Source organism: Canis lupus, chromosome 23 (genome assembly GCF_048164855.1).
Source record: "Canis lupus baileyi chromosome 23, mCanLup2.hap1, whole genome shotgun sequence".
Lineage (NCBI taxonomy): Eukaryota > Metazoa > Chordata > Mammalia > Carnivora > Canidae > Canis > Canis lupus.
This window is the reverse complement of record NC_132860.1, coordinates 21,724,031-21,740,974: the sequence shown is the minus strand read 5'-3', so window position 1 is coordinate 21,740,974 and position 16,944 is coordinate 21,724,031. Positions and strand designations below refer to the sequence as shown.

The 16,944-nt window shown below is 39.7% G+C and overlaps 1 protein-coding gene across 1 annotated transcript; it reads left to right on the top strand.

Moving 5' to 3' along the window:
- Positions 1-15,062: 15,062 nt before the first annotated feature.
- Positions 15,063-16,022, top strand: LOC140615247 (olfactory receptor 56A3-like). The gene has a single exon (XM_072795165.1). The coding sequence runs from the start codon at positions 15,063-15,065 to the stop codon at positions 16,020-16,022; it is 960 nt and encodes a 319-aa protein (XP_072651266.1).
- The last annotated feature ends 922 nt before the right edge of the window (positions 16,023-16,944 follow it).

The following is a 16,944-nucleotide window of genomic DNA, read 5'->3' as shown; positions in this document are numbered from 1 at the left end:
AGGCTCCATGCATGGAGCCTGCTTCTTTCTCCGCCTATGTCTCTGCCTCTCTCTCTCTCTCTCTCTCCCTCTCTCTCTGTGACTCTCATGAATAAATAAATAAAATCTTTTTTTAAAAAGATAGTTTAATGATATGTTCACAATATACTGCTAAGGAAAAGAAACTAAGGTATAAAACATACATCTGCCATATACTCAGTTTTTCAAATGTGTACATGTTGGTTCAGTTTTCCTTATAGAGCCACAGATTGTTACAGATTTGCTTCACTCCAAGAAACTTAGATGACAGGGCCCTGTAACAAATAAGTCTGGGACTGTTGTTTGTTTATTTTACTCAGATTTTTTTTCAAGTTTTTATTTAAATTATACTCAGCTAACATACAGTGTAAAATTGGTTTCAGGTGTACAGTTTAGTGATTCAACACTTCCATACAACACCCAGTGCTCATCACATCAAGTACATTCCTTAATCCCCATCACCTATTTAACACATCCTCTCTCCCACCTCCCCTCTGGTAATCATTAGTTTTTTTTCTCCATAGTTAAGAGCCTGTTTCTTGGTTTTCCTGTCTTTTCCCCCCATATCCACTTTGTTTTGTTTCTTAAATTCCCATATGAGTGAAATAATATATTTGTCCTTCTCTAACTTACTTATTTCACTTAGGATTATGCTGTCTAGCTCCATCCATGTCATTACAAATGGCATGATTTTATTCTTTTTATGGCTGAATAATATTCCAATATATATCGCAACTCTTCTTTATCCATTCATCAGTTGATAGATACTTAGGCTCTTTCCATAATTTGGCTATTGTTGATAATGCTGCTATAAACATGGGTTGCATGTATCCCTTCAAACCAGTACCTTTGTATCCTTTAGGGAAAATACCTAGGAGCACAATGGCTGGATCACAGAGTAGTTCTGTTTTTAACTTTTTGAGGAACCTCCATATGTTTTCCAGAGAGGTTGCACCAGTTTGCATTCCCACCAGCAATGTAAGAGGGTTCCCCTTTCTAAATAAAATCTACATGCCAAAGAAACCCTAAAAATGTTTGGATAAAATTCAAATGAAAACTCACCCTTGCCATGTTATAGCTTATACTATGAAGAAATAGTAATAAAAAATAATGGTGGAACAGAACCACAGCCATGTGTGCATGAAACTTTATAGGTAATACAGTTGACACCTCAAATCAGTGGGAAAAGGATCAATCATTTATCTCTACATGAAGAAAAATAAAGTGACTTAACCTATAAATGGGGGAAATATTAAAAAATACTTACTATGCCAAACAGCACCTCCACCAGCAAAACAAAAAAGTTTCAGACCATACACTGGAGCCTGCTGCTGATGGATACCATTCTGCTGGCAGTAACCCACACTTGATGGAACATGGGGAGTTCTGGGACACACCATCAGAGTACTCAGAGTACTGCTGAGATGCTCAGGGGATCAAAGTAAAAGATATTTATAAAAATGGCAAGACACTACTTCACATTTTCATAGTTGCCAGAATGATAGGAGTATATACTAAAGTAATACCACGCCTTGATTTTGACAGTATAAACCACAAACAGATATAAATACATCAGTATGAAACATAATGCATTAAGTTTTTTATAAATTAAAACAAAAACAAACAAAATAATCTTTGTGATTTTTTTAAGATTTTATTTATTCATAAGACACAGAAAGAGAGGCAGAGACATAGGCAGAGGAAGAGGAAGAGGAAGAGGAAGAGGAAGAGGAAGAGGAAGAGGAAGGCTCCCCATGGGGAGCCCAATGTGGGACTTGATCCCAGGACCCCAGGACCATGACTTGAGCCAAAGGCAGAGGTTCAAGCACTGAGCCACCCAGCTATCCCATCTTTGTGATCTGGTGGAATATTTCCTAAATAAGAACCCCAGAGAAAATCGTTCCATAGAAAATTAGAAAATTTGACTTGATCACATTAAAGAATTTTTACTGAATACTGGATAGCATACACTAAAACTCACAGTACATGACAGATTAGAGGAGATACTAGCAATATCTAGCCATAAAGGGGCTCTCATATTTAAAAGTCCAAGATTTTGTAATACACAATAAACAAAAATTAATTTATAAAAGGCAAGAAATGACAACATATAATTCAAGGTATGGAAATCCCAAATGACTAAATAATATGTGAACAAATCTCAGCTATCAGGAGATATTCTAATTAAAATAATGAGATACTATTATATATTATATGTTCTCATTCATTTGGGGAATATAAATAATAGTGAAAAGGAATAGAAGGGAAGGGAGAAGAAATGGGTAGGAAATATCAGAAAGGGAGACAGAACATGAAGACTCCTAATTCTGGGAAACGAACTAGGGGTGATGAAAGGGGAGGAGGGTGGGGGGTGGGGGTGACTGGGTGGTGGGCACTGAGGGGGGCACTTGACGGGATGAGCACTGGGTGTTATTCTGTATGTTGGTAAATTGAACACCAATAAAAAATAAATTCATTAAAAAAATAAAATAAGTAAAATAATGAGATACTATTTTATATCCACCAAGCTTTTTAAAAAAGGTAACATTCAAATGGTGTAAGAGGTGTGAAAACTAAAGAAACTTTAGTAATCCCTAGGGCTATTTTGTAATATTTTGGAAAGAAATTTGATAATTACTAGTGAAATTAACTATTTTTATGTCATATCAGAAAAGAAGCAATGCCTGCACAAAAACAGATATTTTAGGTCTATAAAGACAAGTATACAAGGATATTGACAGCAACATTATTTTTGCTAACAGTAAATTATGAATCACTGAGGTATTGACAACTCCTAGTAAGAGGGGAAAATGCACATAAAGGAAATTGAATAGCAGGTAAAAATAATGAATTAGACGTACATAGAGCAACATGGACAGATGTAAAATTTAGTGTTGGATGAAATCAAAGAATAACCTCACATTTATAACTCAATACCATTTATATAAATTCAATGTCCAAGACTACAGCCTATAAATGAACATACAGTTATATAAGAACTTTAGAGATTAATTTGACACTTTTCTGAAGGGAAGAGAAATAAAAGCAATGATGATATGTGCAGAAAAAAAAGAAAAAGAGACCAAAATGAAGGGCCCCTGGGTGGCTCAGTTGGTTAAGTATCTATCGACTTTGGCTCATGATCTTAGGGTCATGAGATAGAGCCCCTCATTGGAATCTCTGCTCGCAGTCTTCTCCCTCTCCCTCTGTCTTTCCCTCTGCTCTTGCGCTCGCTCTCTTTCACTCTGTCTCTCATTCTCAAATAAATAAATATAATATTTAAAAAATAAATAAAGCAGGAGGAGGGGCAAGATGGTGGAAGAGTAGGGTCCCCAAGTCACCTGTCCCCACCAAATTACCTAGATAACCTTCAAATCATCCTGAAAATTTACGAATTCGGCCTGAGATTTAAAGACAGAACAGCTGGAACGCTACAGTGAGAAGAGTTCGCGCTTCTATCAAGGTAGGAAGACGGGGAAAAAGAAATAAAGAAACAAAAGGCCTCCAAGGGGGAGGGGCCCCGCGAGGAGCCGGGCTGAGGCCGGGGCGAGTGTCCCCAGGACAGGAGAGCCCCGTCCCGGAGGAGCAGGAGCTGCACCGACCTTCCCGGGCGGAAAGGGGCTCGCAGGGAGGTGGAGCAGGACCCAGGAGGGCGGGGATGCCCTCGGGCTCCCTGGGACAGTAAGAGCAACTGCGCGCCCAGGAGAGTGCGCCGAGCTCCCTAAGGGCTGCAGCGCGCACGGCGGGACCCGGAGCAGCTCGGGGGGCTCGGGGGCGGCTCCGCGGAGGGGGCTGCGGGGCGGGAGCAGCTCGGAGGGGCTCGGGCAGAGGAAGAGGCTCCCTGCGGAGGGGGCTGCACAGCCGAAGTGTGAATCCAACAGCGCAGACCGGGATCACAGGGCACCGGGACACAGCACAGGATCCGGCCTCCCCCCGGGACAGGCAGAGGCCGGGAGGGCCCAGGACAGCAAGGACGCTCCTGCCCCGAGCTGAGCAGATCAGCGGCCCCGCCCCGGAGCCTCCAGGCCCTGCAGACGGAGAGCTCCGGAGTTACTGCGGGGGCTGAATCCAGGGCTCCAGAGCTGGCCCCGCCACTGTGGTTGTTACTCCTGGGGCCTCACGGGGTAAACAACCCCCACTGAGCCCTGCACCAGGTAGGGGCAGAGCAGCTCCCCCAAGTGCTAACACCTGAAAATCAGCACAACAGGCCCCTCCCCAAGAAGACCAGCTAGACGGACAAGTTCCAGGGGAAGCCAAGGGACTTAAAGTAAACAGAATCAGAAGATACTCCACCGTGGTTTTTTTTTCTTTTCTTTTTTTTCTTTTTGATTTCTGTTTGCTTCCCCTACCCTTTTTTTCCTTTCTTTCTTTTTCTTTCTCTTTTTCTTCTCTTTTTTTTCTTTTTTTCTTCCTTTTTTCTTTTTCTCTTTTCTTTCCTTCTTTCTCTCTTCTCTTTTTCTACTTTTCCCAATACAACTTGCTTTTGGCCACTCTGCACTGAGCAAAATGACTAGAAGGAAAACCTCACCTCAAAAGAAAGATCAGAAGCAGTCCTCTCTCCCACAGAGTTACAAAATCTGGGTTACAAAACAATGTCAGAAAGCCAATTCAGAAGCACTATTATACAGCTACTGGTGGCTCTAGAAAAAAGCATAAAGGACTCAAGAGACTTCATGACTGCAGAATTTAGATCTAATCAGGCAGAAATTAAAAATCAATTGAATGAGATGCAATCCAAACTAGAAGTCCTAACAACGAGGGTTAAGGAGGTGGAAGAATGAGTGAGTGACATAGAAGACAACTTGATGGCAAAGAGGGAAACTGAGGAAAAAAGAGACAAACAATTAAAAGACCATGAAGATAGATTAAGGGAAACAAACGACAGCATGAGGAAGAAGAACCTACGTTTAATTGGGGTTCCTGAGGGTGCCAAAAGGGACAGCACCACCTTTTGGTGGTGTTCAAATACATGTATTTGAACAAATACTAGCTGAAAATTTTCCTAATCTGGGAAGGGAAACAGGCATTCAGATCCAGGAAATAGAGATCCCCCCCCCCCAAAATCAATAAAAATGTATTTGAACAAATACTAGCTGAAAATTTTCCTAATCTGGGAAGGGAAACAGGCATTCAGATCCAGGAAATAGAGATCCCCCCCCCCCAAAATCAATAAAAACCGTTCAACAACTCAACATCTAATAGTTAAGCTTGCAAAATCCAAAGATAAAAAGAAGATCCTTAAAGCAGCAAGAGACAAGAAATCCCTGACTTTTATGGGGAGGAGTATTAGGGTAACAGCAGACCTCTCCACAGAGACCTGGCTGGCCAGAAAGGGCTGGCAGGATATATTCAGGGTCCTAAATGAGAAGAAGATGCAACCAAGAATACTTTATCCAGCAAGGCTCTCATTCAAAATGGAAGGAGAGATAAAGAGCTTCCAAGACAGGCAGGAACTGAAAGAATATGTGACCTCCAAACCAGCTCTGCAAGAAATTTTAAGGGGGACTCTTAAAATTCCCCTTTAAGAAGAAGTTCAGTGGAACAATCCACAAAAACAAGGACTGAATAGTTATCATGGTGACACTAAATTCATATCTGTCAATAGTAACTCTGAACGTGAACGGGCTTAATGACACCATCAAAAGGCGCAGGGTTTCAGATTGGATAAAAAAGCAGGACCCATCTATTTGCTGTCTACAAGAGACTCATTTTAGACAGAAGGACACCTACAGCCTGAAACTAAAAGGTTGGAGAACCATTTACCATTCAAATGGTCCTCAAAAGAAAGCAGGGGTAGCCATCCTTATATCAGATAAACTAAAATTTACCCCGAAGACTGTAGTGAGAGATGAAGAGGGACACTATCTCATACTTAAAGGATCTATCCAACAAGAGGACTTAACAGTCCTCAATATATATGCCCTGAATGTGGGAGCTGCCAAATATATCAATCAATTAATAACCAAAGAGAAGAAATACTTAGATAATAATACACTTATATTTGGTGACTTCAATCTAGCTCTTTCTATACTCGATAGGTCTTCTAAGCACAACACCTCCAAAGAAAGGAGAGCTTTAAATGATACACCTGACCAGATGGATTTCACAGATATCTACAGAACTTTACATCCAAACTCAACTGAATACACATTCTTCTCAAGTGCACATGGAACTATCTCCAGAATAGACCACATACAGGGTCACAAATCGAGTCTGAACCATTACTAAAAGATTGGGATTGTCCCCTGCATATTTTCAGACTGGAACAGGAAGAAATAGAAAACCTGAACAGGCCAATAACAGGGAGGAAATTGAAGCAGTCATCAAAAACCTCCCAAGACACAAAAGCCCAGGGCCAGATGGTTTCCCAGGGGAATTCTATCAAATGTTTAAAGAAGAAACCATACCTGTTCTACTAAAGCTGTTTGGAAAGATAGAAAGAGATGGAGCACTTCCAAATTCATTCTATGAGGCCAGCATCACCTTAATTCAAAACCAGACAAAGACCCCACCAAAAAGGAGAATTACAGACCAATATCCTTGATGAACATGGATGCAAAAATTCTCAACAAGATACTAGTCAATACGATCCAACAATACATTAAGAAAATTATTCACCATGACCAGTTAGGATTTATCCCCGGGACACAAGGCTGGTTCAACACTCATAAAACAATCAATGTGATTCATCACATCAGCAAGAGAAAACCCAAGAACCATATGATCCTCTCATTAGATGCAGAGAAAGCATTTGACAAAATACAGCATTCATGCCTGATCAAAACTCTTCAGAGTGTAGGGATAGAGGGAACATTCCTCAACATCTTAAAAGCCATCTATGAAAAGCCCACAGCAAATATCATTCTCAATGGGGAAGCACTGGGAGCCTTTCCCCTAAGATCAGGAACAAGACAGGGATGTGCACTCTCACTACTGCTATTCAACATAGTACTGGAAGTCCTAGCCTCAGCAATCAGACAACAAAAAGACATTAAAGGCATTCAAATTGGCAAAGAAGAAGTCAAACTCTCCCTCTTCGCCGATGACATGATACTCTACATAGAAAACCCAAAAGTCTCCACCCCAAGATTGCTAGAACTCATACAGCAATTTGGTAGCGTGGCAGGATACAAAATCAATGCCCAGAAGTCAGTGGCATTTCTATACACTAACAATGAGACTGAAGAAAGAGAAATTAAGGAGTCAATCCATTTACAATTGCACCCAAAAGCATAAGATACCTAGGAATAAACCTAACCAAAGAGGTAAAGGATCTATACCCTAAAAACTATAGAACAGTTCTGAATGAAATTGAGGAAGACACAAAGAGATGGAAAAATATTCCATGCTCATGGATTGGTAGAATTAATATTGTGAAAATGTCAATGTTACCCAGGGCAATTTACACGTTTAATGCAATCCCTATCAAAATACCATGGACTTACTTCAGGGAGTTGGAACAAATCATCTTAAGATTTGTGTGGAATCAGAAAAGACCCCGAATAGCCAGAGGAATTTTAAAAAAGAAAACCATAGGTGGGGGCATCACAATGCCAGATTTCAGGTTGTACTACAAAGCTGTGGTCATCAAGACAGTGTGGTACTGGCACAAAAACAGACACATAGATCAATGGAACAGAATAGAGAACCCAGAAGTGGACCCTGAACTTTATGGTCAACTAATATTCGATAAAGGAGGAAAGACTATCCATTGGAAGAAAGACAGTCTCTTCAATAAATGGTGCTGGGAAAATTGGACATCCACATGCAGAAGAATGAAACTAGACCACTCTCTTTCACCATATACAAAGATAAACTCAAAATGGATGAAAGATCCAAATGTGAGACAAGATTCCATCAAAATCCTAGAGGAGAACACAGGCAACACCCTTTTGGAACTCGGCCACAGTAACTTCTTGCAAGATACATCCCCGAAGGCAAAAGAAACGAAAGCAAAAATGAACTATTGGGACTTCATCAAGATAAGAAGCTTTTGCACAGCAAAGGATACAGCCAACAAAACTAAAAGGCAATCTACAGAATGGGAGAAGATATTTGCAAATGATGTATCAGATAAAGGGCTAGTTTCCAAGATCTATAAAGAACTTATTAAACTCAACACCAAAGAAACAACAATCCAATCATGAAATGGGCAAAAGACATGAACTGAAATCTCACAGAGGAAGACATAGACATGGCCAACACGCACATGAGAAAATGCTCTGCATCACTGGCCATCAGGGAAATACAAATCAAAACCACAATGAGATACCACCTCACACCATTGAGAATGGGGAAAATTAACAAGGCAGGATCAACAAATGTTGGAGAGGATGTGGAGAAAGGGGAACCCTCTTGCGCTGTTGGTGGGAATGTGAACTGGTGCAGCCACTCTGGAAGACTCTGTGGAGTTTCTTCAAAGAATTAAAAATAGATCTGCTCTGCTGGGGGATTTACCCCAAACATACAGATGCAATGAAACGTCAGGACATCTGCACCCCGATGTTTATAGCAGCAATGGCCACAATAGCCAAACTGTGGAAGGAGCCTCGGTGTCCATCGAAAGATGAGTGGATAAAGAAGATGTGGTTTATGTATACAATGGAATATTACTCAGCCATTAGAAATGACAAATACCCACCATTTGCTTCAATGTGGATGGAATTGGAGGGTATTATGCTGAGTGAAGTAAGTCAGTCGGAGAAGGATAAACATTATATGGTCTCATTCATTTGGGGAATATAAATAATAATGAAAGGGAATAGAAGGGAAGGGAGAAGAAATGTGTGGGGAATATCAGAAAGGGAGACAGAACATAAAGACTGCTAACTCTGGGAAATTAACTAGGGGTGGTGGAAGGGGAGGAGGGTGGGCGGTGGGGGTGAATGGGTGACGGGCACTGGGGGGGGGGCTCTTGACAGGCGAGCACTGGGTTTTATTCTGTATGTTGGTAAATTGAACACCAATAAAAAATAAATTTATTTTTAAAAATCAAGTAAAATATCTTTCAAAAAGAATGAGAGACAAGACTTGTTCAGAAAAAGGAAAAGTGAAAGAATTTGTTGCCTTCAGACATGAACTACAAACAGTATGTTAAAAGAAGCTCTTCAGGAAGAAAGAATATGATGCAGACAGAAACTTGGATATGAAGAGAAACAAAGAAATGAGTGCTGCCAATAGAAGAAGTGAAAGTTAAAAATAAATTAATTTGTTATTATTTCTATTTCTCTAACAGATAAATGAATTTCTAAAGCAAAAAAAAATCCTTTAGGAGCATATGTTATATAAAGATTATCACTTTTGACTTGGCATAATATAATGTGACACTAATGACAGGTAACAAATTAGAATATTAATTGATTTCAGTCTCTTAACTAAATTTTGGCTATCTGGCAGATGTGTTTTTTGCAAAATTGATAGCAAACAGCTTTAGTCTGTCACTTGAAATTCCCACTTGTGAGAAGAGAGGTGTCACAATGGCAAGGAGTATGCATGTCACTGGTTGGGTAATCTGCATGGTCCAGCATGGAACATATTCAAACCAAATAGCCTGATGATATCATCCATAACACCATTGGGCTTAAAATAAAATTAAAAAAAAAGAATAAATAAATAAATAAATAAAGCAAAAAAAGTTCTTATTGAAACTGATGATGATGGCACAGCATAGGGAATATGGTCAATGATATTTTAATGACAATGGATAGTGACAGATGGTAGCTAGTGAACACAGCCTAATGTATAAACTTGGCAAATCACTATGTTGTACATTTGAAACTAATACACTAGGTGTCCACCATACTTAAGTAAAAAAATACATAAAAATAAAAAAGTAATAAAGAAACCAATGATGCTGGCTCCCATAATGTGGGAATATGAAAAATTCACACAAAGTTCGAGTGGAAATTAAAAAGAATTTAAAGCAATATTTCCTAGTATAAAGTTCCATGTATCTCACATTTAAAAAAACTTTGGGGATGCCTAGGTGGCTAACTGGTTGAGTGCCTGCTTTTGGCTCAGGGCATGATCCTAGATCCCAGGTTAAAGTCACACATTGGGCTCCTTGCATGGAGCCTGCTTCTCCTTCTGCCTGTGTCTTTGCCTCTCTCTCTGTCTCTCATAAATAAATAAATAAATAAATAAATAAATAAATAAATAAATAAAATCTTAAAAATAAAAAAGATAAAAATAAAAAATCTTTATACAATGAAAATTTCTATAGGATTATCTCTCTGAAAAACAATATGCATTTTCTCAGGAATATTTGTTACAAGTCTCTCTTGAATTATTATCATTATAATGCCATCATAAAAGTCATAAGTCAACATCAATCAAGAGTCCTATAGAATTCACAGTCAATATAGGGCTGGATTACCAGTGCTCCTTGCTTTTAGAGAGAAAGAAAATCATTTTCTTCTCACACTTGCCTACTTATCAGTCCTAAGAGGACCTCTTGGGCCCAAGGAATTAGGGATGAAGAGGTTCAGAGTGTAAAGTCCCTTGGGCTCTGGAGTTATAACTACCTCCAGATACTTCAAGAATTAACCAGAAATCCAGTATCAGCAGACCTCGTGCTTCACATCCTCTGTAAGTGAGTCTGTGTAGAGGGTGGCTGAGAGGCAGCTATACCAATATTAGCCGGAACCCTGGGGTGGGGGTGGGAGAAAGAAGGGGGAACCTTCTTATTCAGTCCAGATTTGTGCACTTTTCCATTCCTGAGTCAGAATGGCTGAGGTAGTCTGAAAATGGGGTAGTAGAGATTGTATTTTGTCTCAAGTCAGGTGGCACATGTGAGAACCTGTGCTCTGGGACCTTCCTTTTTGCCATCATCTTGCCTTTTTCGATTTTTTTGCTGGGTGGTGCCAGAGATAGTAGAAAAGCAGGAAATCAATCACCCATAAGAGACTAATAGGGGTTGGTATAGCCAGCATGAAAAGTGCATCATCTGTAGTTTAGTTTAGGTGATTTGGGGTGTTCAAATGTACATATTGAAACATAGGGACTTTAGTGCAAAGCTTCTGCGCACAAAGGCTTGAATCATGGTATAGGAATTATATTTAATCTAAATAACTCAAGATGCTGAGGACAGAGACCACAAGTGAGGGTCAGTGGAAGTCCAAAAGTAGTTCTTCAGATTCAGCTCAATCTAAAGAATTTCTACAAGCTACTGCCACCAAAAACAGAAAATTATGCACAGATCATAGAAGTATCTGTCACAGGTTCATTCATATCAATGTTGTTCAAAATGATACTTGAGAGAGATGTCTCACAAATCTGTTTGAATTTATGGAGTTAGGTGGTCCCTATCAACCCCTCCTCTCTGTCAAACAGGGCTTCCATAGTGCTATGTTGGGGCCCATCCTGCAGTCTGGGAAAAAACTTGCCCTGCAGGGTCTCGGCTTGGATCATTGCCCTTCAACTTCACTGGCTTTGTCATCCTGTCCTTACCTCTAACCAGTAGTAATTTGCTCTGCGTCCTCAGCCCAAGTGCTGTCATTGTCTAGCTCTGACTGCGATCCAAGGTCAAAACAGGAGAAGGGAAGAAGGACATAGATGATCTCAGCTACTTTGTTTCTAGGACTGAGTAGATAGTTCAATGTTTATTGGATGTGTTGTAGATTGAAGAACATGTAAGAGAACATTCCAAAGAAAAGAAGAGAAAGGAAGAGTCAATGAGTAGAAAGAACAGATAAAATAATCCCCTTACATTGTCCTCAGAAGTCTCATTCTGGTGCAAGAAATAATTATCCCAAAGTTCCTCAGGAGACAAAAGAAAATCTGCCTCTTCCTCGTTACTTCTCCATGAGCATTCATGTCTGAATTACCAGTTCTTCCATTAGTCTCTATCTTCCAAAGGTTATTTCAACATTTCCTCTATTTCCATGCAACAACACCCTAATTATGTCAAAGAATACATGGAATACCCTAGAGAAAGAAAGTTTCTTGGAGTTGGTGAGATTTGGGGCTGTGTCTTAGAAGGATTAAATGTAAAAATTTGGCAGAATAGGATGAGAGGGTGTGATGAGCAAATACAAATGACAAAACCTAAATGATGAAAGTGGATTTGGATGGAATATTTGGAGTTCGACAGCCTGCTGTTGTACATGCTGAGGGTCATTGTGGTAAGCTATGGGTTGAGCAGGTGCTATTAGTTATGCCTCAAACATACAAGTGAAAGTATTCAAAAAGAATGAGAGGGAAAGATAGAGTCGAATAAACATGATGCCCAGGATTTACAGAAGGTCCTTTGGTCACCCATCAAGCCTGGATGTCACTTTTCCCTTGGTTTTTATCTTCATATCTCCCAGTCTTTGTAAGACACTCAAACAAGGCAAAGGATAGCCAAGATAAGCTGATGTGGGAAGTGGAGGGTATACAGTTTTGTGACAGAAAAATAAATCAAAGATTGTGCTTATGGAAATTGATTTAAAATCTTTATTGAACCCAGACTGGGTGGCTACTTAGAAGGGAAATAATAATAAGATACACAAAATAAAGGGAAAGAAAGAAGAAAATTGGACTCTGAGCAGTGGAAGCAGGAGTCAGACTGGTAAGTGTGTTTAAAAGGAGAATTTCAGATTTTTGGAAAACTGCCGAAGGATTGTATGTGCATGAGTGGTGGTGGTGAAGGTAAAAGAGGGGAACATAAAAACATATAAAATAGAATGACAGTTCAGATACCCATTGCTACATCACTGTGGTAACCCAGAACGCAGGTATACTCATATATTCACGCGCTTTGGATGTAAATTTTATTTCTTCCACAACTGAACCCTACTAATTAAACTGTGTAAATATGCATAAAATCACTGAATCTCAACTTGCCATTTCAAAAGATAAATTGTTATAATGGTCAATTTATCCTACTACTTCACAGTGGTATGAGTCACAAATGAAATAATATGTTTAAAATTCATCCCCAAATTGCCAAAGTTACTACTGAGGTATCTATTATACCAAGAGAACAACAATGGGAAAGCCATCTAAATCTCTTCTACATATGAGGAGGGAGCCATGCCTTGCTGACTCCAGCTACACAAACTCTTGCCTGGGGAGGCAGAGTATCAAAAGTGAAGAAAGGAGCCCTGGAAGGGAATGCCTCTCCTCCCTCATGTGAGAGCAAACCCCAGCTCTTAACAGGGTCTCTCTAATGAACAGAATGTAACAAGAGTCAGCTGAGCAGGACTGGAACTGCATTTGGAAAATAGAGGATCATAAACAGAAACAAAAGTACTATTTGAACCACTCCAAGAGGAAGTGTGTTTCCAAAGGGATGAAAATATTGTTCAGATCTGGGTTCACAGTTTTATTAAAACTTCCTTCCTTGCCACCCTATCCCCACTCCAATACTATTTCTCCTCCATCAGATTCTGTTGTCAAAACAATTCCTTGTATCATGGTGAGATTTCTTTTCTTTTTATAGAACTGTTAGGCAAACACATTATCATACAATTACTCTTGAGATCCAGAGGAATCCTAGAAATTACTCCCACCCACCCACTATATAAGCAGGCAAAAGATCAATGTGATACAGTATGGGTGGATAAGATTGGGAGATATAAATTCTCTCATTAGTAATGTGATATTATAACATATCTCATTGGATGCCAAATAATTCAACAGGATGAAGCCCTAGCATATTTGAGTATAGTTACAGGAAATAAAAAAAGTTCCCAAACTAATATGCCATTTATATTACATAGCAAAGAATGACAACAAGGAAGTACATAAACCTCTAATGAAAAAGTGTTTCTGTACCCACAAAATAACACCACAGAGACTTGGTGCATGTACACAGATTTATCTAAAATGGACATCATGATGTGAAGGATCCCAGAAAACTGGACCTTGCCTTTGCAAACCTACAGCCATGTGTTAGAATCCTTCACCTTTCATGTAAAGTAGAGGACCACTTCACTTTATTTACAATCCCTTTTCACCAGTCTATGGCCCACATTACAGTGACTCAGCTAACCCTACACTCTTTTCATAGTTTGGGAAAGATCCTGTCATTTGTTCTTATTATTACTCATTGCCCCCGGAATGGGTTTTACTTCTACTTCCTGAGAGTAAGGACAGTTTCTTTTTCAATACTGTGATCCTAGCACCTAATAGAATGCCAGGGGAGGAGGTTAAGTGATAAGAGAACATGACAACATTGAACTATCCCCAGAAGCAGAGGAATATGTACCTGGATCATTACATTTAAGATGGGAAAATAAAATACAAAAGGGGACGTACAAACTTTAAAGATAGACTTCAACACCCTCACACTATTTCAAGCAGAACAATCAAGTTTTCACCTTGTCTAACAGCAGATATGGCTCTCACATAGCTATATAGATTGCTTCTTCTCCTTTTAAGGTTGCTAAGAATCCTACAAATCTGAAAACATATAGAGGGGGGTGAATATGATAATTTGGGAGGATCCTCATGTCCCTCCTTAGATGACTATTTAGAAATCATGAAAACTGATAAGCTTTATTACCAGAGTATCATTTTTTAAATCTGTATTTAAAGCAAAGTACTTCCAGAAAATCAGAATGAGGTGGCATGAAGAACTAGGGACACATATCTGAGTCCCTATTTGGGCCTGGCTTTGCCACTTCTATGCATATTGTAAAAGTAAAATTGTCATGTACTAGTGTATGTGGTCACTAAAGAATAAAAAACAGAAAATATGTAAAACATACAAACTTGAGGACAAAACTGTCAAAAAGTAGTTTACTGAGTAATTCCTACTCTTTCATTTCTGCAAAGAAAATACAATCCTATTAAAAATAAACTTTGATCAAATCAAACATGTATGAACAAATCATATTTCTTCAAGCCTCTATACTGCTTAAAGTGATAGGAGTATCCCAGGAACATGGCACAAACTATAAACAGGTGGATTCACATGGGTCTGGATGACCTGCTAGAACTCACAAGTTTCAGCTCAGCGAAGCAAATGGCTCTAAATCCATGTGTCTTGAATTAATAGTTCATTTGTATCCCAATTTTACAGATCACTAAAGGAAAACCGTAGAACTATTTGGCAAAATATGACAGCGCACCAAAATGGCACCACTTCAGTTGTGGTTTCAGACTTCCTCCTGAATTGTTTAGTCAGGTCTCCCAGCTGGAAGTTCTGGTTGTCCCTGCCCCTAAGCTTCCTCTTCCTCCTGGCCATGGGGGCCAATGGTGTTCTCCTGGTCACCATCCAGCTGGAGGCCTCTCTGCATGAGCCCATGTACTACCTGCTCAGCATCCTCTCTCTGCTGGACATCGTCCTCTGCCTGACTGTTATACCCAAGGTCCTGGCCATCTTCTGGTTTGATCTCAGGTCCATCAGCTTCTCTGCCTGCTTCATTCAGATGTACATCATGAATTGCTTCCTTGGCATGGAGTCTTGCACATTCATGGTCATGGCCTATGACCGCTATGTGGCCATCTGCCACCCACTGAGGTACTCTTCCATCATCACTGATCAATTTGTAGCTAGGGCTGCTATGTTTATTTTGGCGAGGAATGCACTTCTTACTATGTTCATTCCTATCCTCTCTGCCCAGCTCCATTATTGTGGAAAAAATATAATTGAGAACTGTATCTGTGCCAACCTCTCTGTGTCCAAGCTCTCCTGTGATAATGTTTTCCTTAACAAAATATACCAGTTAATTGTGGCCTGGACTCTTCTGGGCTCTGACCTGGTCCTCATCTTCCTCTCGTATCTCTTCATCCTAAAAACTGTTCTTAGACTGAAGGCAAAAGGGGCAGCTGCCAAAGCTCTGAGCACATGCGGCTCTCACTTCATTTTCATCCTCTTCTTTAGCACCATCCTGCTGGTTTTGGTTTTTACCCACATTGCCAAAAAAAAAGTTTCCCCTGATATTCCCATCTTACTTAATGTCCTACACCATGTAATTCCTGCAGCTCTCAATCCCATTGTCTATGGGATACGAACCCAGGAGATTAAAGAGGGAATTAGGAAATTACTGAGGAGGGTAACAGAGAGATTCAAGTAATTTTGTTCTAGCTTGACTTCTCTCAACCACCAATACGCAAAATCACTACTGGAAGGCAGGGACTTGGAGATAAAATTACAGTCCTAATCCTCTCTCTGGACATGCCTGAAGATATGAACTGTATGGTTTCCCTCTTACTTCCCCCAGCCATGATGCTGAAGACTGTGCATCACACCTCCTTGTATGCTCCTGATTAAATCCCTTTTAGGGTCAGTGATAGAAAATAAATACTAATTTAAAGATGTGTGGCTGATAGTAAGCATCCGTATTTACTGACAGTGCATTGACTTTAGAAAAGTAAAATGAGATTAAAAAGCAACTGTTAAAAAATATTGACAGTAACCATTATGCTTTAGTCTTTCCCTCAGGCATTCAAACATATTTACTGAAAGTTATGGTATGTCCAGCACAGAACTAGAAAATGAGACTATAACATACATAAATCTTGATCCCATTACTCAAAAAGGCCTGGTGGAAAACCCAAAAACATGTAAAATCAATGTAGAAGGGTTAGATTAAAACTCATCAATAAACCCAGAGGAGGGAGGAATTTGTTTGTATAGGTGGGATTCCTTGCATATCTGATCTCTTCTTTCAGTCCCTCAGTCAGGACTGCCTCCCTAACAGCTTCTCAAACACATGAACCACTGTCTCTGGGACTTTTTTGCTTGTTGTTCCTCTGACCACAAAGCCCCTTCCCTCCTTGGGTCTCCCTGTCCACAGTATTTTAAAATAACATCCAATAATATTCTCCCAAAGCACAAATGATGCCTTAATGTCTTCTCTGTTTCCTTGTTCTGCCTTAATCATATCTCCTGATAGTGCATTTTGCTCATTTGTTTAGTCAGCCCTACATTTACTAAAATTTAAGGGGCAGAAGGGCAAGAACTTTTTCCTGATGTGTTCATTGTTGTATTTCCAG

Excerpts from the sequence above, each read along its gene's own strand:
- LOC140615247 (XM_072795165.1), top strand. The coding sequence starts at position 15,063 with ATGACAGCGCACCAAAATGGCACCACTTCAGTTGTGGTTTCAGACTTC.